Below are 24,504 nucleotides of genomic sequence, written 5' to 3' on the forward strand. Positions count from 1 at the left end.
TATTCCGGCACACGCTAACTCTGAGAGGGGTTTCTCCTTCTTTGTCCCCAGTATTTCACAGAGGCAGCAGGCGCGTGGAGAGAACACAGACAAGTTGATCCAGCAGCAAAATGAAACAAAATTGGAGAAGTCGAGAGACATCAGAAAGCCGAGCAGTTTGAAATGCGTCCATGGGAACTTCCAAGCAAACACCGAACCCAAGCCCAGCAGGCTGTCCTGGAGACCGATTTAAGAAAAGGTAGAGCAGGATTTTAAGGCACTTTGCAGTAATTTTCCTCAGTTTACCACAGTGCAATGCTTCCCCTTGCAAACGAGCCCCCAGAGAGCTCTGCTTGTAGGATCTCTGCAACGCCACAGCCACACATGAAGAAATACATCTGCTAGACCCTCGCGTGGCCACGAGCAGCGGCTTGTTGGAGGCGACCACGGACTTGGCAGAAGTTGAAGGCCTGAAAGACCTGCTCCTGAGGGTCCAGGGAGCAGGAGAGTGACCACATCTTTCTGTGGAAGTGACAGACTGAAATCCAATGGCTTTTAGAAGCATTTAGTTAAACTGAAATGCAGGCCATCTCTGTGGAGTTTAAAAGGAGTGCCTTATTCTGCTTTAGCTTTAATCTCTTCCTAATCAACTTAAGACAAATTTATCTTAAGCCAGATTACATCTGTTAAGGAGGATCCACATAGCCTTTTGCTCCAGAATTGTCGTATTGATTTTACGGAAGCATCCACTACTTTAAATGGGTGGAAGAGTTTCTAGAAACCAACTGAAGACCAAAGAACAAGCCAATTCATACAGGTATTCATTAACTCTCCTCCAAGGAGTAGGAAGCTTTAAGATACACCTCAACCCACAGCAGGGAGGGAAAGATTAAGGATTACGAAACTAGAACTTCCTCACAGGCCGTGCCCCCGGACATTGCCTTGCGCGCAGTGACATGAGTACGGGGCCCTGGGAGACCCTGCGACGTCGGACGCGTTGAGTCGCGCTGAGCGAGAGCTGCCTCAGGAGTCGAGCACAGCATCAGCATGTAAAACAGCATCCAGAGATTAACTGCTGTCCCAGTTTCTCATAATTAAGCAAGATAGTCCCAGCAGCCACCAGTATTAGTAGCTCAGATTTGTTTCCAGTAAGACTATAGATCAAGTGGCTGAGAGAGGTTTGGGCAACAGCACTTGCCTTTAACAGCACTCTTGAAGTACAAATTGTAGTAATTTATGTGCTTCAAATCCGTTTGTTATACACACTGTACCGCTGTTCACGTGGCATTTAAATTTGCAGTACGAGATGAGCTCTCAAAGGACTTGGCGCTTAAGGCTGTTTTACACAGGAGTCCTGAGCATTCAGCCAGTTCTGTACTGGGCTTTGACACTGGTTTACTTAACTCAAACTGGGATCGAGGGTGAGGGATTAGGGACGAAAGGGATCAGGGCAGAAGGGACAGACAACCAAGGGCTACAGATCTGTTAGAATATGGATTATGGGAGTCTCAAGGTAGAAGCAGGCGTAAATTTAAACTTTTGTCAAGATGGCAGAAATAACTACTGCAGTTCTTTGTACTCACAGCAATAGATGTTGTTCCCTAAGCATTCCTACACCTCTAAAACTGCAGGACACTCACACTGGAAGGTAAGAGGAAGGAGAAGCATTCTTTGCTCTGGACACATGGTAGTTTGCATCCTCACCTCACCAGTATTCAGCATATATTCAGTTCAACACCCATCACACCTGTTATGCCAAAGAAATTTAAAAAGTTTCAGCCACAAATAGCAAATATTAACGGATCTAACTTCACTGATTCAGAGTAATGATCGCCACAATGACTTCCACGATAGCGGAAGTTACTTTTCTTCCCACCCAAATTTATATTCACATCTCAATTTTTTAATTTAAAGCTGAACAATCAGTGCCTGGAAATCAAAACAAGTAGAGATAAAATGAGTTCTAGGAACAACTTTGAGCCAACAGGTTTGGCACAGAATCAAAGCTCTTAAACACCCAGATCTGGGAGAAGTAGGCAATAATTAACAAAACACTTACCAGCTTGCAACAATCTTCCCTAATCAAGCCTGCAACCCGCTGGCTGCTCCCCCCGCTGCTCTGTGCTCTTATACATGGTGTGTTCTTATACATGGCCACCTTCGCCAAGGCTTTTGATGGAGAAAAAGGGGATAAACCCGCTCTTTTCACCAAAGATAGTATGAAATCACACACCTGTCTTCCACAATAACAGCATTAAAGGAGTATTCCTCCCTCTTCCTCCCATTTCAACTAAATGCATTTTTGAGACTCCTGCTGAAGTAGAAGTATTCTTTACTGTCAAAGCTACATGGACACCTGATATTGACTATGACATCTGAAGTAGACAATAGTTTCACATAATGGTATAAAGTTCTCCAAGGGTCTGAATCATTTAAACATGTTAAATATTTTGTCACCAAGGTACCAACTGCAATTTTAATCTGTAGAACCCAGCTCAGACACGTCTGCATTCAGCCATTTCCACAGAAGGAGTTGCCAAGCCCCAACTCTGTAAGAAGTTGTGGTCCATCATATCTGAAGAAGTCGAGATCAAGGTTAATCTAAACTCATGACTCAAAACCCCATTACCATACACTTCAGGAAAAGACAGTTTGAATTCAACACAATTTACAACTAGGGAAGGGAAAACAGTCTTAGAATTGACCCTCAGTAAGATTTCATTTAGGAGAGAATTAAACGAGATCCAAACCACGTTCACTTGATAAAATGCCTGTTGGATGTTCTTAGGGGAACTCCCTCCCCCAGTCCAGCAGAATTACTCCTTAGCCTCCAAAGCAGAATTAGTTGTATTTCTTGAAAGGTGTTGAAGTCTGGTCTAATAGTGTCAACCTCCTAGAAAGCTAAAAAACAACTGATCACTTCAATCTAAACAAGACTTAACAGGCTGCAAGGTGTTTCAGGTGGCTGGGATAGCATCAAGCATTCTGCAACCAGCAATCAAGTTCTTGGACTAAGTGCTGACAATGCATGAATGAAGAACAGCAACAAGACTTAACAAACATGATTAGTATTATCCAACTGCTTTGTTATAAATATATTATATACATTCAAACATCACATTAAAATATTATTCCATTACACCAGAAGAGATTAAGGCTTTATATTATTTACAGAAACAAGCAAGCACCTTAAAAAAAAAAAAAGAACAAAACACCAGTCATTGACATTTCCCGTCTAACATTACAAGTTTGATACTTGAGCTCTTGAATACAGCTATTTGCAATGTGCCCAATGCTAGAACTATTTTAAACATTTATTGTCAGGGTAGGAAATACTTAATAAAAGACTCATCAGCGAGCACTCCACATGAACAAACACGAGCATGTGTGTACTGGGTGCCCTCCCTCTCCTCAGAGGCTTGTTAACTTGAAGGCTTATGCAGAAACGGTTTGCTCAATTCCACGTAGAGAGTAGAACAATTTTATTTTAAGGGAAACTGAAGACACTTGAGGATTCATGGCCCACTGGTGGAGTGGGATTCTCGAAGTCTGTTCCACATTACATCAATTAGATTTAACATGATAGCAAAGATAGAGCTGTAAGTTTATCAATCACTAAGTGCATCGAACAGTGATGATTTTAGGCTTCCATTACTCTGACACACTGTTTTCATGCAGTGTATTTGGACTCAAACATGAAGTGACAAACTGTTGTCACCATTCCCCCTATAGGTCTTAGGCAACAAGCTATTCTTGAAGTGTTAAATAATGTTGATACAACACATGTTTACTATGCCACCATGTACCAATGGAGTGACTGTCCTGCCTTCTGGCTTGCCCGATAGCCTTATGAGATACAGTAATGAAGTATTTTCTAAGACGTAAGCAGACATGGCTAAATGAAAAGGTGCTCAGTAAGAGTAACCATCTTCATTTCAAGTATTGTTTTAAGAATTAGTTCTTTTCATTACAGTCTGTGTTAGCACTTTTTAGTTTGTGCTTTAGAGTCTGTTATTTCTTTGCAGGTCTTGAATTTGGCTGATGGCTTTTTTTTTTTAAAAAAAAAAAACAAAACAAAACATTGGCAACAAGTTAAGGATTGCAGAAGGCTGGCAAAAGTTATTTAATTTTCTGAGCCCATTTCATGTCATCTGCTCTTGGCTTCTCCCCAGTAACTGCTTGGATAATGTTCTCCAAACACCTCCAGAATCTTATCTTCTCTAATGGATAGTTCAGCCAACCTAAGTGATTGCAAAGGAAAAAAAGGATTAGTTTGTCATAGCATCCAAAGTTCAATGTTTTGCAATGTTTATTTAAGAACATTCTTTAAATTAAACACAAGGTAAATGTAAGGGGAGTTCAGAGGTGGACTGCTCTATGGCCATTGCAAAGCTATCAGAAAAGGGACCATCAAGTTGAATGATTTGTGTTAGAAGCAAGACGTTTGTATTAGTAGCACCTTAGATTTAGTATTGAAATTTAAGCAACCAAACAAAAACCCCAACCCAACAATTTCAGCTATTTTTCCCCAATTAGTTCCCCCATCACCAAAGCCAGCTCGGCTTTTCCCTGTGTTTATTAGGTAGTACAGCAAGAAAGTAAATACACACAATATGGCTCTGAAATCTCAAATACATTATCAATGCCATAGTTTCTAGAAAAAAAAGAAATAATTTAAAAAAAAAAAAAAGAAAAATCAAGATTTCTGTTTGGGACCTAACCACCACTAAGGCTCAGCAAACTAAAAGTTTTTTCTTAAATAAAGCCTCAAGTTTAGATAGTTCCAACATCAATTTTCATTCTTAAGGTATTTAAATGTATTATGCTCTCCCTGGGCAAAATTAAAGTTTGCATCATTGACTGCTAATGAAGCCTGTGATGGGGAAATCTTGTTGTAGCACCACGCTGCACTTAACGTAGCTGACGTTGGACGCTTCCTGGATGAGAAGGGAGCACGGCCAGCAGCGCGCTCCCAAGGCTCTGCAACCCAACGGAGCGCTTCTGCTCCCCAGTAACCAGAACGGCTGTAATGGGTCGATACGGGGCAGGCTTTTACCATTTCATGTAAAAATGGCAATAAGCACCATCGTGTTCTGCATGCAAGGGGAGTTTAATGCATCTTTCCTAGCCTACAGATCCAGGGTATTTTGAATGCTTTGTGGAAATGTTGCACTGTTCAGAGTGTGAGGCTGGAACTCACACAGGCTTTAACAGGCCTCACCCTGAATTCAGAAGGGCTTTACGTCTCACTTTTAGGATATTACTTAGTACATTAATTGGATTTTCTGATACTGTATTTTGATGCCAACCTAACTACATATAACTGACAGGAGAGTGCACAAAGAGGCAATTTCACCGGGTTTTATTATATATTATATGTATATATGTATTATATAGTAACTTTAGGCCTCTGTTTTATTAAATATTGTAAAACTAGGAAAACCAAAAGAAATCAGCACCGGGAAACGTTATTTCCCTGTAGAAGCCTTCCTACAACCAGGAAGAGATGGATGCACACAGGGTTATATTCGTTATCCCACGCTTACAGAACTGGTCTGTAAGCACACGTTACACTTTACTCCATGTACATTTCTGAAAAAGGGAAAAAAGCATAAGAAAACAAAACCCAAGGAGAGGCAGGTATGAAGAAGTTGTTACCACAATGGAAACAGTGAGCTAGCAGCAGCGGTTCATGTTAGAGGAAAGAGCTAAAACGCACGATAGTACGAGCAAGACGGGGACACGGGAAAGCTGCCGCAGAGCCAGCTCTGCCGGGTCCGAGCACCCTCCCTACGCGGTGACACAGCCAGCAGAAGGAAAACAGCTGTTCTTGCTGGGGATGTCTTAGACTACGTGTATAGCTATTACAGGTCAGAAGTAACAAAGGGAGAGAACATTCAGGATATTCACTGCTGAAAAATATCATATTTCTAGAGAGCTAGATCATTCCTAATCACAGTAGAGAAGACACAACTACAGCTTTAACGATCTATCGAAACAGGCACTGTTTTCAGCCACCTTCTGTATTGGACATGACCTTTCCAGCTCACCTGCGATCCTGCAGCTCCACTCAACTCACTGTACACCGATACCCTTTAGGAAGTCAGCCCATGCAATTCTCTTTAACACAGCCATCATCCCTCAAGGAATGGACAACTCCTTCCTGGTGTCTAAAAGTGGCAGTCAGTCCGAAAGCTTTAACGTTGGGAATGCCAGAGGGCTCTGTTACCTGACACCTTCCCTGGCAACGATACGGTGGCAGACCTTTACGCACACAGGTCAGCCCTGGAACCCAGTACAGTCTTTGGACTGGGCTGTCTACTCTTACATCAAGTCACTAACAGGAGCATTACAATAACTAGTCCTATTTTACTCAGTAAAGGCACCTTTTAAATAGCACACTGACTACATATTTCTGTCCTCCTCCTCACTTCTACCCTAAAAGAAAGAGAATTAGGGCTGCAGAAACACTTTGCTCCACTGCAAAATCCAAGTATACAATCTATCATGCTGTGTTATGTCAGACTAGTGTGGTACGAACACTTACAGAAAGCATGGAGTGAACAGAAGCGCGTGCTTTTTTTTTTTTAAAATGAGGAAAAAAGCAACTAGCCCAAGTCTGCTAACAATGGTCAGGCTTAAACTTTCAGGACATAGTAGGACTGAAAAAAGGCTCTTAGGGTGGCAAGATTTTTGCCATCATCTGTCAAGTCAGGCTTCTTAATTGTACTATGTTTTTACATGACATTCTGGTTATGAGAACTAGATTTGTTTCTTGGCAGAGATTTCTAAACTGACATAAATTGTTTGTCAAAGCTAATGACAGAATGAAGAACCAGAGTGGTTTATTTCCAGCTGTCTGATTAACCTGATAACTTATTCAAAATTGTGCAACATTGGTGACTGAGTATACCTGCCTGTACAGTGGGTATAAAATTGAATATAGATATAAGAGGAACCTAAAGCCAGTTTTCTGCAAGCCTGTGCACTCTTCTGCCCCAAATCAGAATGAATGAATGCTGAAAATCCAGAAGCCTTGCTTTAGAAATGAGCATTCAAGGTAAGGTGCACTTGCAGATGATGCTCTTTTGAAGGAACAGCAGCTTTAAGACTTCAACGAACAAAATCCATTACTAGCACGAGTTTACCAAGATAACATGCAATCAGGTACCAGTATCACTGACTACCCCGTCAGGCTGAAAGTTACCTTTTAGCCAATCATGAATCTTCCCCCCACGTTTTTTATGCAACAAAAACAACTATAGTTTTGCTAAGAGCTTGTGCAGCTAAGAACACAGTTAACTTCACCATGTAATTTTCTAGGTGTTTAATAGGCTGTCACTAAATTATATCTTGCCAGGTGAACTGCACTAGACTACTGAAGAGAGTTTGCAGTATGAACCAGATGGCAGTACCAGTTGTAATGCAGAAGTATGTCTCATGTGGAGACACATGATGGATCCTGTGATGCTTCCGTGGCAGGATAACGTGCCAGTCCTGTAGAAATATGACCCAGCGTGGAAGACCAAAGTACGTGTGAGACCACTTGTGAATCTGGTTCGTCATGGTTACAAAGATGGTAAGGGCAAAGACATAACACTCCCAAGGACATGTTTCATATAATGCCTCTGCAAAACAAGATGTTTATCTTTAAATACCATTTATGAAAAGGTGAATTCCTACTAAGAAAATGATGTCTTGCCCAGACAGAGCTGCCTGGTGCTGCAGGAACTAACAGCAGGCTCAATGAAGCTGCTTTGGCAGAAGTGTCACAAGAACCAGTGAGCCATAAGCAATTCCAGAATGTCACAAGACAGGCTGGTAAGTGGCAACATCTGTCAAGTCGTCATAAACAGGAAGTTAAACTCTGATTTTATCATCTATAAAATTAAACTAATCCTTTAATTCTTGCACTTCTAGTTTGCAAATAAAGTACCCCTACACAGAGACGAAGCATTTTTATACACTTTAGAACAATGAGTTTCCCTATACGCACAGTTTGATCCCTCTTATAAAAAGAATATTTACTTAATATAAACATCTAAACAGATTATTGCTTATTATAGAAGTCAGTGCACCTTCCACTAAGCATCTGGCATTTGTAGCTGCAGATGTATAATACATCTATACATCTAAACTTCTAATGCTTTCTTGCATGACTCTTCAGCCACAGATTCTCAGTTGAGGTAGAGAATCCAGCTATCCCACCTTCTAGTTGCTCCGCCTTCAGGGAAAAAAAAGCTTCCCTCCCTCCTCCCAGGAGCATCATGCTTCCAACAGCTATTACTTGTCACCTCTCACTCATTGATTTCTCCTAGCCTTACACAGACAAATGTTTAAGTAAACATCAACAAAAACGCTAAATCCACAAAAGTCAGAAGTAACAGCTTACCTGGGGAAAAAGAAACAAATTTATATGCCATGTTTGCCAACGGGACTAGTGTCATAAAGCAGTTGTCTCCATTGGTCTCTATAAAATCATGTCTGGTAATTGCTGTGGGGTCAATATGATGTTCTCTAAAGGGTCTGATGAAAGCCTGAAAAAAACAAATTGATAAACATGATAGGATGGCTCAATAATGATCTTGGAAAGAAAAACATAAAAAACCCAAAAAACCTTGCATACATTCAAAACTGATGACTGAGTTTAAGAGAGTTCCATAGTACAAAGCATGTAAGCAGGATTCCAACTTTTCTGATGACAACACTTCAAATAATTCGATTTACATTTGCAAAACAATTCAGTTCCCAGACTCAAATCCAGTTTTTCATTGCTTTTCAGTTTTATTCTTCTTAATTTTCACTTAGGACCTTTAGTCTCTAGATCTCAAAAACAAAGCATCAGCATCCTAATTTCACAGACAAAATAAGCCTGTGAAATTCACAAATATGAGTCACTTGCTAAGCAGCATAAACCAAGAAAACACTCAAAAAATGAAAATTCAGCCTACAGATGACAGCATTAACAGACTAAGTGCAAGTTAAATGACTGGACAAACCAATGTAAGTCAAACAGACCATACAAAAGTCTCCTCTAGGAGTCGAGATCACATCTGAATACACAATCCCAGAGGAGACACAGCAAATGTGATACGTAGGACTGGCACAGTAAAACAAGTACACTTATTTGCCTTTGCACATATAGCATGTACAGTCTAAGCAAAGGTGTCCTGATCAGTCTGAACTCTTGTTTATTTAGTGCATAGTCTCCTGCAGTGCTTTTTTTTTTCTTTGAACTATGGTCCAGAGATACAGGAATTCAAGGACTACTAAGTCTATTGAAGGTGAACAAAAATAAACCTAAAACCAATAGTCTTAATTCTGCTGTTCTAGTTCATGTATTTCTGGATTTCTGGACATTTACAAGGAATCCCATATACTTTTTTTTAATAGAGGTCCTTCTAATATTGCACTGTAAAGAGTAATTGATGGTAGTTATGAAGTTTATTTTTTAAATTATTTTAAAAAACAGATTATTGCTTATTATAGAAGTCAGTGCACCTTCCACTAAGCATCTGGTATTTGTAGCTGCAGATGTATAATACATCTCAAATCTAAATCTTCACTCATCACCGTTCTAATACTACTACATTTACAATAGGGGCCAGTAGCACAGAGAACTGGAAAGATTTCTTACTGGAACATCTTCATGTTTTACAAGACAGCTTTTAGAGAGTTTAGCTACAGGAACAATTCTCCACATCTCTCTGTTTATTGGCCTTTTGGAAGACCGACGCTACTCTAGCCAGGTTTCTACGCTTTTGGTGCCACAGACCATTCCCACAGTACCTCGGGAAGGTCTGCGAACACTGGTATTGCAAAACTGTGTGCAAACCTCAAACAAGGTGATAAAATGGAACAGTGTCACCTTGCACATGTCACCTAGGCCAAGCATAAACATGGCACTTTACCAGCCATACACCGTGCCGTTTAGTGGAGGAGGGTTCTGGGGCTGGGGGGAGCTGGTTACATTGGCAAGACTGCAAGATAGATACAGCTTATATACACTCTCCAACACAGCTGGGGATACTGGAAGTGTTTCAGAAAAGTATTTCATAACTTTTTCAAGCTTAAGGATAAGAATCTCTAACCTTTCCGACTATGGGTAACTCCACAGATCCCCAGGTATCTGCTCCCCAGTGAAATAATCCTGATAGAAAGTCAGCCGTAATAACTCCTGCAACTTGAATGAGGAGAGAGACAGTTAGATATACACAAGCATTTTTACCGACATATTCACATTTTATACTTGTTTTACAAGTTTACTTGTTTATTTACCTCTAACTATTTACAACCACATGAGATCTACCCAATCTGAATAAACATAAGGTCAGGCAACTAGGAAAAAGAGGTTAACAAGGCACCATTTGGACAGTTACAATCTTCATTACATCTACAGCAAGATTTTACGTTTAACCCATCTTCTACAGAAGAGCTTGACAAACCTTTACAATTGCTGGTATGGAGAATACTAGTAAGTTAGAACTGAATCACTTAGATCTGACTACCCTCTTCTTCAGTAATGTTTAACATGTTACTTGGCTGTAGAAGAGCTGTTAAAGCCACCCCAACAGATAATACTATCTGCAGACCCTTCCTCTTCTCCCTTGGTCCCTTATGTCTGTAAACAAGAAGCACTGAACTCCGACGACTACAGGTAAGAACTAATTAAGAAGCCACTCCTGGGTACAGCAATACTATGTACAAAATAAGACTGGAACATCAAACAACTTCAAGACATAGGCAAGGCCCCAGAAACGGTGCTAACAGTTCTCTGTAAGGGACATTGTACACTTGCGATACTTGCATACCAAGTTAGACACACCATTAAACAGAGGTTGTTGCAACAAGTATAGAGATTTTTCTAGCTGCCAACCACAATAATTTTAAAACTGCGGTCAAGTAAAGGTGACTTTCAGTTCTTGCATGTAAAGCCCTATTTTTGCCTTCATGTTCTGGATAATCTACATATCCAAGTTTCCGGCTAATCCTGACATTTAAAAGTAAGGACGTAAGAGATGTTATTTGATCAGAACAGCTGTATATTTTCCAGTTAGTCATAGATCTGTCAGATGGTGTTTAACAGACACCTATCACTCTTCACCTGCAGAAGTCTTCCAACTCCCATGTTCCCAAACCCTTTAGAAGTTTCCAACACAGTGAGACACCCTCTTGCATGAGCTCTACTGCCAGGCTCTTTACACTTTTGAGGAAGAAAATTCAGAGAAGATTGCCAAAGAAGTTCCCTTGTTTTTAATGGAGAGGCTGGGGGAATGTAGCATACAGCATAGCAATACGGCTGCAGCAACACAGCAAAGAGCGAGGCACCGCTATGCTTGAGGGATTTAGGACAGCCAGACCCTGCCCTTTAAAGAACAGAGACACCAAGAGGTACCAGTTCAAGCCTGCACATCTTGCTCTGAGCAGATTTCAAGAGAGATTAACCAGGTCTGGATAGAGTCTAGATTTGCTGAAGAACGAACCAGACCAAGAATCAGGATTCCTTTTTCACCTGCCGTCCCTTCAGGTTAATAAAAATATCAGAAAGATCTTCCAGTTCGTTTTTTCTGAGATCGACCACCTGGTGAATATGTATACAAGCACACTTGGCGATTCCCTGCGAAGCCAGCGTTCAGGCTCTGAAAGGGGAAGGCAGCACACACTTCTTACCTGCAGGTCTGGTTAAAAGAATTCAGCAGAAGCACGACCCAGATTTCAAAATAGCTTCTGCATACTGTGCAAACATGATATACCTGGGAATTGATAGCACCTGATCTCAGTGCAAATGCCTCAAAATCATATACAAAGCTCATGCCAATTAAAGCACTATATACTGATCTTGCATTCTACTGTTAAATGAGTCACAGCAACAGAAATACAGAAATTGTGTGTTCAAAACGTATGTTTCAAAGCAGCTCAGTTAGCAATTCCCTACTCTCATTTGGTGCTCAGAGCATAAGGCACAGTCACTTACTATTGGCATGTCTGGCAGTTCTCAGAGAAGCCCATGAGTCCACGCAGACCAGGGAAGTAGTCACAGGGCCAGGTCAGAGTGGCTGGAACATAGTTCTTTAGTTTTCCCCACTATTTACAAAAATCAGGTTATTTACAGAAGTTGCCCATTGTAACACAGTCTTTGCACCAGAAACAGCAGGGAGTTGCACAACCAGAGGTGATGCAGGAAATTTATTTTTGCTCTGCCTGCCTCACCAATTCTTCTTCAGATGTCTGTGAAGCTAGGAGAATTCCTGGCTTTCTCCTCCACTAGCCAGCATTTGTTTCTCTCTGTGTCTGAAGACCTTCTTCAAGCACAGTATCTCACTTACAGAATTGAGGCTTCTTCTGATGGGCAGGTATCCCTCTGCCTGCTAAGATGTGAGGCAATTCCAACTCACTTGTAATCCAAACCAAAAGTTAAAATTGTTGGTATACTGGTTCATCTTGCTTTGACTCCAAAGCATCTTGTTACTCCTCCCTCTCACACAGCAACTTAAAAGCAATCTAAGATATGCCAGGACGCAAAACAACAAATGTGCATCTTTCCCCATAAATCACACAACTTTTATTTACCCTGGTCGTGATCTGGACTTTGCCCGATTTTCCTATTCCAAACAGGACACTTCGGTCATCTGCCTTGAGATGCCAGTTTAATGAAGTTCTTGTAACATTAGCAGGATTGCTAAAAAGCAGGTAATTTTTAGAACGTGAAAGAGGACGAGGTTGCTCTGTTACTATTGATTAAATGCTCTTCATCTTCAGGGCACAGCGGTTACCTACAGTGCATGCAACACAGCATATTTCAGATATATCCCTCCTCATGGTTACCTTTTGCTTAGCTGATCCCTCACCTCTACAGTCCTTCACCTCGCCTTTCATTTTCAAAAAGGGAAAAGAAATAAAATCAGGATTAGTGTGGCACCTGCTACCCCGCAAGGCTTTCTTTTCGTATTATAAATCAATCCCCACTGCTGAATCCATTATCTAGTTGGCTCAAACTCTTAAATACAGCAGGAAACACTTCATCCTTTATGTATCACCTTATTGTACTGAAGACGGCTTATTTTTTAAGCAGTAAATCCTGTACACTTGTTTTTGTTTCAAACCACACATGTAAGCCACAGCGAGACAGGGTGGAGCACAATAGCTTTCAGATCTGCACCTAGCAGCTGAAAGAGCAAACAGCCTTGATGCAGGGGGAAGATATCCAAACAACACTTCACTTCACAACAACTAAAATACCATTCTTGCTGAGGTAATCACCCTGTTAACCCGCATCGCCTCCAGCACACTGCATTATCAGAGCTTGAAATAACAGCAGGAAGAATAACAAAAATAGAGGCAAAATACTGACAGTTCAATAGATATTTCGCATGTTACTTTGATGTCAGCTGGTAGAAAGCTACGAGGAAAGAATGAAGGGTGCCTGAAGCAGTGCATTATACTAAGACAATCCAAAAAAAAAAATCTAACTACCAGAAATCATATTTCAGCTGTATTGCAGAAGGGCTTGCTCACTCTTCAGCAGTTGTGTATGACGAGTTGTAAAAAAAGAGCAAAACTGTACCAAAGGTTATACATGACTAGCATCGTAACACTTTGCTTCCTGTCTTCAGACTCAGAAGACACATCAGATGGCAATGAACTGAACTCAATATTCTCATATACCTAGCACTGTCTTTAGTTAAAATGGGAAAACCAAGGCACAGGTGTTCAGCTACTTCTCTAAGGTGGTATAAGATCTTGATGCTCTGTCATCAAGGTTGGGGGGGCGGGGGGCGAGATACGATTGACAGCCCTGAACATGAATTAAGAGTTAATCATAAAGTCAGAAAAAGCACAGTATAGATATCTATGTACTGCAAACGGTGGATTCACACGCTCATTAGAAGCAAGATCAGTAAAACATCAGAGAAATACTGCTCTGTACACATCAGTTTTACTCCAGCCTGCTGAGCGGTGGGGTGGAGGATCAGCCTTGTATCTGAAGAGGAGGCGAGTACTCAGAAAACACAGGAGGAGGGGAAGAAGGCAGGGCAGTTAAGTCAGCAGCAGAACTTGCTCAAAACACCAGGATTTCTTTGTTTTGGAAGTAGACTGCTGAATCAGGAGAAAAGAAAAAGGCCTGGCACACAGGGAGACCAAAGGTGTACAAATGAACTTCAACCAGTAGCAGATGTTTTAAAATAAGTGAACACGTGTCTGGCGCACACATTTGCTAGAGCGGCTGTTCTTTTCCAGCCCCCACGTACTTGTGATCCTGCATGCAGGCGTGCCTACCGGCACAGCAGCACCCTCGGGACACCCCCGAGGAGGGGAGCACCTCTTGTCTTGAGCCAGGGGACACACTCAGGCAGCCAAGTCACTGCTGGGCGGTGGGCCACAGGGCTGGCAGTGCAACTGGCCCAAATGCATCATCGACACAAGGTGGCTTTGCTCCCGCTTGTGTTCTCTTCAGAAATCAGATAATATGTAGAGGGGTGTGTCACAGAAAAGCCCCCACTCCTCCTCTTCCTTGCTTAAGTACCAAATCAATTTGGTACTTACAAAGTTCTTTGTAAGTAAGTAATAATTGCAAGATTAAACTTGCAACCTTAATGAAGGGCTTTTCTTGTGAGCAAGTCACTTACCACTTCCTGCAGCCTGGCTGCTCCCAGGCCAGAGCGGAAGGAAGCCAAATGACAGCGGGACATTTGAGGTAAAGAAATAAAACTATTCTGCACATTTGCAACAGAAAGTTGTATTTCACCGAAATTTTACAGAGCCAAGTGTAAGCCTGGCTTTGCATAGATATAATTCTCAAATTGTAACCCAGAAGCCTTACAGTAGAATATATAAAGTTTCATATTTACTGTAAAAATTCAGTTAGAGTCTCTGAAGAGGAAAAAAAGAGTGTAAGCTGTTATTAAATAACTTGACACTATTGTATAACATCATTGAGAAGTACAGTCATTTTTAATCAGTGACTGTACAAACTAGTTGAATGTTACAGCTCTGAAGAGTTGGGGGAATGGCTAATTCCACAACGGAAAAAAATTTTCTAAAAATCAATATGCTAAAGTAACAGTTGTTTGTTACTTATATGCTTATAAAAATAAGATGCCTTAGTCATCTGCATTCCACATTTAGTGGCTTTCAGTACAGAGAAGGCAGGGGTTTGATACTATGGCAAGTTATGAGGCTAAGAAAATAATCCCTGAACATTTCAACAAGTATAAAGTGTGGCAGCTTAAAAGCAAAAAACAGGAGTTAATCATTTTGGCTATTTAAAGCTGAGAAACGTTCAGTCAGAGCTGGACCTAACAGTGCAAGTAAGCAGAGAACACAGCTGAACTATGAAATAAAAGAAGGACCCGGATATTATATGTATTATATGTAGTAGTTATATTACATTATAACTGGGTTTTCAAATAAGCCATGTCTATAATACATGCATTCCAGAGACAGGAAAAGTCTATCCTAAGTCACACAAGCTTATTTTGCAAGATTGGCACGCTACTCACAGCAGACATTTCTTCTCCTTCCCCCGTATACTCCAGTTACTCCCCGCTATGGGAAAGCCGGTATAATCCTCTGCCTGCCAGCAATGCCGCCTGAGAACGGGACACACCTCTGGCCTCACCTCTAACGGCGACAGACCTGAACGCCAGCCTCGGGGCAGAAACCACGCAGCTGGGACACTGCCAGAAACTAGCAGAAAAAGGAGATCCCCAAGGAATCAGGGTACCGTCTCCCCCGGAGCAGCAAATCCCAAAGCAAATATTTATCTACCAAAAGCATGACTTGGCTAAGAATCACTACCCAATAAACTTAATAATAGGAACCGCCAAATTTCATTTTCATGTCTTTAACCGTAGTCTATTAGCACAGAGCAAGCTATTCCTACCATTTCCCCAGCTGATGGAGTGCTTGCAAAGCACCCGTCACATTTAAATGACAAAATCCTAACAACTTTACCTAGGCCTCAGGTTCTTAACAAGAAGTACCATTGTGTGTACTTCTTTTCCCCAAAAATGCATTACTAGAAAAAGCAATTAAGCCATCCCAGAAGAAAGTGATTAAAAGAACAGAGAACAATGGATACTAAATGAAAACCAAGAGCAAATTTTCCCTCACTAAAAAAAAAAAAAAAATCCAATACTCTCACTAGTATGACTAATCAAACTAATCCTCCGGTTTCATCCATTTAAAACACTCCCAGGAATCAAGCAGGGTGAGCTCAGCTCTCGGGAGCACCGGGCAGTTTTGTGCAGGCAGGTTGGCACCCAGCAGAGACCCAATACCTGAGCATTTGCCTGGCGCGGGACATAAGCAGCCATAACGCTGGTTTTGTTCAAGGCCTGCACTCTCTCACCGAAGCAGATCACTCTGTCACCATTCACTATAACCCACTCCTTCGTTAGGGCAACACTCCAGCGCGTGCTGGTGTTTGGAAGTGCAAGAGGCACTCTCCTGAGTGAATCAGGGCCACTAAGACCTATAGTTCTTAAATCCTCAAGCCTAAGTCCCCTGCAACTTTAAGAGAGCCTCTGACAACTCGGCAAGCACACAGAGCTTTCTTTGTCCCAGCCCCCGTTGCTGCCCAAGAGCAATAGCACGTCCGCTGTGCACACAAGTGGGGAAGCGCAGACGGGGCCGTGTCACCAGCTTCCCCCCGCTAAGCAGCCCCCGGCAGGGAGGAGGGCTCATCTCTCCCCCGCCAGGGTACAGCCTTCACCCACCCTGCTCCAGAACAGCTGCTGGCACACTTGAGAAGTTCATCCCCTAATCCAAGTTACACGAAGAACAGATAACTGGTGTCAGCGTCACTGCCCGAGTGCAAACCAGCAATTACACTCCGTAATTCCACCTTCAAGACCAACAGCCTCCAGGATCCCGTGGCGCCGGAGAGGCCTAGAGCTCCGAAGTTAACACGGCTACTACAAAACGGATCAACAGAAGACGATGTAATACACATTGTGTTAGTGCAATGCAATTGTATTTGTGCAATACAAAGCGTAACAAAACATAGAATCAAAGTTTTGCCTATTTAATGACAACTTGTGGAGTCTCCATCTTTAGATGATACAGTTTAGGATGGAAAACACAAAGTTACCTACAGCTACGAAGTAACTGATAGTTATTTCAGGTGGGGAGAGACAGCGGGTGACAAAGATTTGGCTTATTCGGACTAACACCAAAGTAAAGGATAAGCTTCCTTTGTTCACCGAGGTTTCCCTGGTGTAATTTCAAGGACCTATGAAATCAAAATTTCAAGGGGAAACTCATTTTAATGGAGAAAGTAAATCCAAAGTGAAGTGACATCGTTACAGTTCTGTCTCTGGCTGTAAGGCAGCAGGATTTTGAAGCGGCTGATCCACATGCACAGCAGTCCATTTCATAAAGCGTTCATGGTCTCTAGAGTGCTTTTACTCCAATGTGTGCCAGAGCTTTCATACGCGTTACACACTCATCATTTGGCTCTGCAATGCAGCTAACCGAGTGCAGCTCTGCAGAGCTACTCAAGCTTGAAACAAGCTCGATCAGAACAAGTTTCTATTTTGAAAGTGAACTAAGCGATTTCTTTCTGCGTGCTCTGTCCAGCCAAGCCACAACATTTGCAACAGTGAAACATGTACCTCAGACGGGCTTAAAAAAATTGGTTCCCCATCTCTCAAGTCACCAATGATTAATTGTATCTTCTGTTGTGTCACAAGATGTTTCTAAAGATATCAGCCCTACGTGGGGCAGTGCCCATGCATATAAGCAGGTTACAACACAAACTTAACCAATTTTTAAGACTGCAATAAACAGTATCTATTAAGAACAAATGTGGCTACAGATAAAAGTCAAATGTCAGAAACAAATCAACCGATTTGGAAAAAAGGCTTTAAAACCCTATACAAAGACATGAGGAGGGAGGGTAAAATGAAAACCAGAATCCATGGTGTAACTTGCCAAACTTTTTATTTAGATGCTATTAATATACCACCTATATATACACAACTCACATATATGGAATAATATGCTGGACACCACAAACTCACCTGAAGGTGTAAGAGCTTTCAAGCCTAATCTTACATGGTTTGGTGAGGCTTTTCTACTTATCGCACAGTAATACCTATGCCAGTCTTGTCCCCAGCACTGCTGAGCTTCCATGACAGTGGCAGAGGCTGCTCTGGTTCTGCAGTGCCGCTAGGATGGTGTCCTGCTGCAGGGGGACGGTTCAGCTGCAGCTGAAAAAATGGGGGTATTAAACCTCCATCACACCCAGCCCTCCTAACCAAGCCTACCCTGGAGTTACCTGTGTGCACGCAAATAAAATACCAAATTCAAATCTACACTGTTGTCAGCTTGCACAAAACAGAAAGTTTTCATAGCTCCTCAGCAGCTGAAGACATTCAGAATAGGGCATGACTGGATTTAACACAGAAACAAACAAACAAAAAATTCATCCCCTGCCTACTTTTGTTTGTTTGGCAGTGAGGAAGGGAAGGGAAAGGGAATTGTCTCATCTCTCTGCTAAACCAGCCTGGAAGACAAGAGAATCACACGGGTTCCTCTTCCTTTCCAGCAAGATCATCTTTAGTCAGCAGAAAACAACCCAGTTCAAAAGCTATTCTAAAACAACGCCATGAAGTTCTCACCTCCCTGCCCTCACTCCACAGCGCCAGCACCCGCAGGTGATTCAGCACAGCAAATGACAGCACACCACATGAGTTCATTTCTCAGCAGACTGCGGGCCCACATCACACAAGGAAGTGCTTTCAGACTGCCAGTAAGAGGAGGATCAGATCTTTTTTGTCCCAAGAATTTCTAGACTAAGATATTTACAGTATTACCCACGTTACAATTATGTGTGCCTTTCAAGGCACAAAAAAAGAAGATATAACACAGCCTTGAATTACAGATATAGGGTTTAGGCTAGGTGAAATGATGCGGAAAGTTCAAACTGCTCTCTATTTCTTAAAACAAAATATATACATAAGAGTACACAGGGTGTCCCAATAATGCATCTTAATGAACAGGTCTGTGCAGCAGATCAGACCCAGCCCACTGGATCACAGCTTTCAGATCCAAAAGCTTTCAGACTTCCAAAGACCTGATGTGAGCTTGATCTAGAACTAGGTCTTTATTAGCAGAATGTTTATTCTGTGATCTCAACTCAAAGGTCAATATTCTAATCTAAGCTTCAGGAAAACTTTCAATGGGAACACATCTGATGATGTCTGTGACTCACTATTCCCCATCTCACCCATTGTGTTGCATGCGGTATTAAGGAATCAGGATTTTTATGGACATTGGTTTCACAAAACTTAAAACCTAATCATCACTGGGAATTACAGACATCGTTCACAGTTTACACGGAGAAATAATGTATTGAAGGAAGACAGGAAAACAAGATAATACGCAGCACTTATTACTTTATTGCACTCATTTTTTGTACACACTATCAGTTATTTCCACACTACTTTATTTACACAGAATCCAGATTCTGCTACTTTAATCATTCACTGCTACTTAAATAATATTATCAGTGAATTGGCTGCTTTATCAGTTAAACTGGTAACCAGGATATCAGAGAACTCAAGCTTTTATCAATATTAACTTTGAGATGAAAGACAGTTGCAAACAGATTGCACTACAGGTTAACCATCATTACCGATTCTCTTGTCTACATCTGTCCTCATCATTATGGCACAGTTCTCGTGCCGCGTTCCCCTCCATTCCTCCCAACACCTCCACCTCATCAGCTGAGAGCAGGCAAGACTAAATTAGGCCAAGTGAGCTGCTATGATTCACAGTGGGAGGACACTGCTCCCCCTTAGCCCCAACACAAAGGCAATAACCTTTAAACAGACGTCAGGAATTACCACTTCCCAGTTTTGACAGAAATTCATAGCATCTATCGTGTATCACTATTCGAATCTGCTGTTTGGTTTTGGGTTTTTTTTTTTGTTGGGTTTTTTTTTTTTTTAAATCATTAGCAATATGCAACAGTGGTTACAAACAAGTACCATTCTCCTCTAAAACATACAACACCTCACACAGTTTATAGAAAAGTTACTTTTATTATAAAGCACAGAACCTGTAGCTAGCTTATACGGTGTCCTAATGAATGACACTTCCAGTGTGAATGTTCTTTCAGTTAACAAGGCAATTAATATGAAAATACGTCAACATTTATACACACCCAATACAAGAAGTTAATACTGCATTCAATATGCATCACAAGTACAGTAGAAGACTGGTGACATGCTTAGTTACTACTCTCTTCCGTCCCTCATCCCATATTAGAAGTTTACCAGAAAATTATGAAAGGCACGAATTGCAGAGCTGACTCTTCAATTTCTAAATTTAATCCTCTTTCCTTTTCCCACATCCTCTCCCATACATACATGGCCATACAGCTACCAGTAACATTTGCTGCCCAGATAATGCCAACAGCCACAGATGACCACCCACCTCAGCTCGGCCTGCTCCAGTGCCCTCCCTTCTGCCCCTTCTCAAGAAAGCTTCTGTGCAACAACATTTCAATACTATTCTGATAACACACAGCTCATGTAAACACTGATACTTTTTGCTCTGAGCGTTATGCTACATTCGAGTTGTACACAGGTTTAGGCTTTGAATGATGTAATGAGCTTTGTGGAGTCCCTTTTCACACCCAGCTTATTCTGAGGCAAGTTTTTCCTTTATTTTTCCTAATTCCACGCAATTCCCCATTATATCGGTAAAGCTGTACAGCATCAAACTAGAATCCTTTACTAGTTGTTCCTCTCCTTCACTGGAAAGGTAAAACCACCAAGTCACACTGCATGTAGACCAACTAGCTCTGTACTGCCAAGATCCAGCCAACTTAAGTACCTCTACACATCTAAGGCAAGGATAGGAGACTGAACTTGCTTGCCTACGCTTCCAATCAAATGAAGTAATAAGAGACGAAGAGTCACATTTATTACCACGAGAAAGCTGCAACTTTTCTTATATTGCTGGAAAAAAGTCATCACTCAGGATAAAGGCCAAACTTCACATCCTGACGCGAAAGCATAATATTCCAAAACACTCGTTTTTAGTTATCGGTCCCCAAAAATCAAGCCAGTTTGATGCCTGAAACACCTTTTATAAGGCTTCTCTTGGGCTTTTCCTTTCTGAAAAGTTCTTCTAAATATTTTTGTCGATCAATATTTTTTGTTTCCAACTCTGACAGTTTTGACAGCTATTTTCCCTCTCAATAGTGCTTACACTTGCAATGACTACATAAGAACACCAAACTCAAATAGCTATGTTAAAAACTTCACCTTTGAGATAATGAGAAGCCACTGAAATGAAAGACAGAAAGCAGTAACAATTTTTGCAGATGGTCTCAGTTTCAGAAGCACTACAGTTGCACACGCACAAACATCCCTCTCCCTTGCCAGTAGTAAGTCAAGCCTAAAAGATCACACATTTGTTTCCAGCGTTACAACAGACAGTCTTGCCTTGTTCACGGCAGTGAACAGTTCCTACTTACATATCCCAACAATAACAGAGGGCGTGTGTTCCAGTCGCAAGTAGAAAAGAAGATTGTAAAAATTGAAACAGATCAGAGAGAAGCATAAGATGACAGAGATCCATTCTTGTAGTCTCTTTCCTGTTGGAAAAAAAGGAAAAAAGCATGTTTTACTTTTATCTGAGAGCACATTTTGAAGTCTGAAATAATACAGACAGACTATTCTACTGCCTGGATGACTCCATTTGTCTGACAGAGAACTGAAACAAACTTATTTATCCATGGGAGGTGTGCGTATTTTGTTAAATGACATTCCTCTTCCCCGAGCCACTACTAACCCCTTCCCTCTGCCCTTCCCCAAATAACAGGGACAAATCAGACATCATTTCACATTGTCCTAGTTTCCTTTTCCCTGCGGTTGCTGGCATAACGTTCCTCTGCATCACATCTTTTTTCAAATTTGCATTTCATTCAATATTCAGTGTTGCTGGTATGGCTGAATCTGGCAACAAATTTCTGGCCTCAGACGCCCTGTAGTTAAATCACCTTATGATCTGTAACATCTAAAATCTCAGAGCTTGTAAATAAAGCTGTTGTACTAACAGCAAAAAGCATCATCCTGTATTTTGGTGGGCCTAGAACTGCTTTCCTAACATTGCAAGTATACTCCTTGAGCTTGCTTACTTAACTCCTGCAGTCTTGTCCTTGCCCTCCTGCTCGCAGGCAGAAGGCTACGACCTCTCAGCCATTCTGAGATGACAAGAGACAGAATAAGCAAAGAGAAAGAACTGGCACAAATTCTCTCTTGTACCTTGCTGTGCTACTTTGTACTTCTACAAAAAACTCACTTATTGGCTATAAAAAGAGAACAGACACATCGGAGTATGGTAACACTCTGAATATTCAGATTGACAGGCAGAAGCTTTCTGCTGCTAATCACTGCTAGATCCTCACAAGGCTCTAATGTTGAGAGCGAGGGAACACTCAATGCCAGACCCATATGGATTAAGGCATCAGAAACAGACTTTTAATGCCTAAATCCAAGGAGATCTGAGCTGCCACTTTGGCCCAGAAGGGCCCTGGCTGTAGCTAGCTCTTAACACGCTCAGGAGCGGACAGGTCAGTCTTCACCTATTTTAGGGGGCCAGTCAGCACAGTTGCCTCTTGCCCATGGCTTCCCAGAGCAGTTAACCCTGCAGTCCGTTCCTCGCTCCCTCCTGCAGCCTTACACACTTCACACCACTCGAGTTTGAGGCAAAGCAACGTGCAGGGGAACAATCAGTAATGACTACAGGCGAGGAGCACATCCCCTCACAGGGACAGAAGCATACTCCCATCTCTGCCACATGTTCAGGATAGCAGCTTCTTTCCTACTGCTCCTCTACGTTGACCTACTATCTGGTCAAATTTCTCCTCCTAAATGCTGAATCAAGTCCTTCCTCTCAACTATATTGTGCAATGAGAAGGAAACTAGGAACATCAAAGGAGGATCAGTATCATCTCCGATGCACCTACAACACAATATTTTAAAGAAGTGTGAATAAAGACTTTTACAGTTCAGGGTTTTGTTCTAGAAAAGCCATGAGTATATAAATTAACATCCTCTGCAGTAGCAGAGAAGAAAATCATAAAATTAAATTAAGACACAAGCATATTTCAAGACAGCATCAGGTCACAATGTGGGAGATTTTATTAAGAGATCCCTGGAGTAATGAAAGTAAGAGTTAATTAATACTCACTTCCTGCATAAGAAAACCACACCCTGATTAGAGGAGCTAAGTGGGTAGATCCTCACGGAACAATTAGCTGACTGCAGGGAAACACTGGGCTCCTCACTAGCAAGTCCCATGAGTTCAGTCTATGCAAACACTGCTGTACTCTGAACACAGGGATCCCAAGACGACTGTCTGGAGATATCCCAGTCCAGAAACGCAGCCCCAGCTCTGGACACACTGGGAATCAGTCAAAGGAGCGGAGTCAGCACCAATAACTTGTGTTTAAAGAGTACTCAAATTTAAACATATGTCCCGCATGAAGGAATAAGGTGCCAAAGCCACAAAGTAGATGCTTGAAGAAATCATGGAAATACTCAGAGCCATATTCACTCTGCACTATTATATGTAACCCCCATTCTTAAGAATTCAGTAGTTCGTCATCACATGCTTTCACCATAACACATATTCTGATGTTGTTTATGTAAGTTATTTATGTAACGCCAGAAAAAAAAATTGCATATCTAATATATTATCACAGCTCACTGCTGATAGATATCACTATACGTATACTACTTCACAGACTTCCCATAACTTCCATCTACAGCTAAATGTAAGGGTAGCAAGTTGTTTGGGGAGGAAAATCTTTCCCTTATGAGCAAGGCCACAGTGGAATAGTAAAGTTAGTGATTGCTTTTCTGTAAAGCACAGGACTCAGTCACTGCCTGAATCAGAACTGCATATCTAGACCAGCTGAAAGACGTCACACACCACCTTCTCTCAAGGCAAGGAAGAGATGACCAATACAAGCTGAAATGGGCAGACTTGCCCTGAGCAGTCTAGAAAACTGATAAACTAATGAATGCCTTTGTTTTCTTATCATTACTTGGCTCTGTGCAAGTAAGAACACCTGCTTTTCCAGTAATTGCCTTGAATGTGCAAGCTAAGCTGTTCAGCTGACCTGCTGGAAACTGCAAGATGCTGAAAACGTGTCTTCCCTTTCCTAATCCTTCAGATGTGAATGAATTCACTGGGAATAGCAATAATACCTAGCATTGCTCACACTGTGAGCTAAAAACAAATGACATACTTTATTATAAGGACTTTGCAGTTATTTCTATAGCATAATCAAATAGCTGCTGTCACTTTATTGCGCTCTGACAAATAGCAAGCTTCAGGAAGACAAGACCAGAACAAAAAATCAAACATCCCTCCACCCCTTTCTGAAGTGCCAGGACTGGGTATCTCAGAGTAGTTAACTGAATAAATATTCTGAAGCAAAAGCTTCTGTTGTTACCTTGCTTAGCAACCAGATTTGTACATCTGCTTTTGGATGGAAAGGTT

At 41.5% G+C, this 24,504-nt stretch overlaps 1 protein-coding gene across 2 annotated transcripts in view; it reads right to left on the reverse strand.

The window, feature by feature from the left end:
• The window catches only part of LOC142089701 (ubiquitin-conjugating enzyme E2 variant 1), a 45,964-nt gene that overhangs the window by 20,406 nt on the left and 1,054 nt on the right, over positions 1-24,504 (reverse strand). The window contains exons 2-6 of one of the 2 annotated variants that reach the window (XM_075166482.1): positions 21,470-21,589; positions 10,071-10,162; positions 8,372-8,516; positions 7,395-7,607; positions 3,045-4,220 (exon numbers count right to left, since the gene is read on the reverse strand). In XM_075166482.1, the coding sequence (XP_075022583.1) occupies positions 4,099-4,220; positions 7,395-7,607; positions 8,372-8,516; positions 10,071-10,162; positions 21,470-21,589 (692 nt within the window). In that variant the 3' untranslated portion in view covers positions 3,045-4,098. Of the gene's footprint in view, positions 1-3,044; positions 4,221-7,394; positions 7,608-8,371; positions 8,517-10,070; positions 10,163-21,469; positions 21,590-24,504 lie in introns of those variants that run through there. The other variant, XM_075166481.1, reaches the window with a different exon arrangement.

Source organism: Calonectris borealis, chromosome 17, assembly GCF_964195595.1.
Source record: "Calonectris borealis chromosome 17, bCalBor7.hap1.2, whole genome shotgun sequence".
Lineage (NCBI taxonomy): Eukaryota > Metazoa > Chordata > Aves > Procellariiformes > Procellariidae > Calonectris > Calonectris borealis.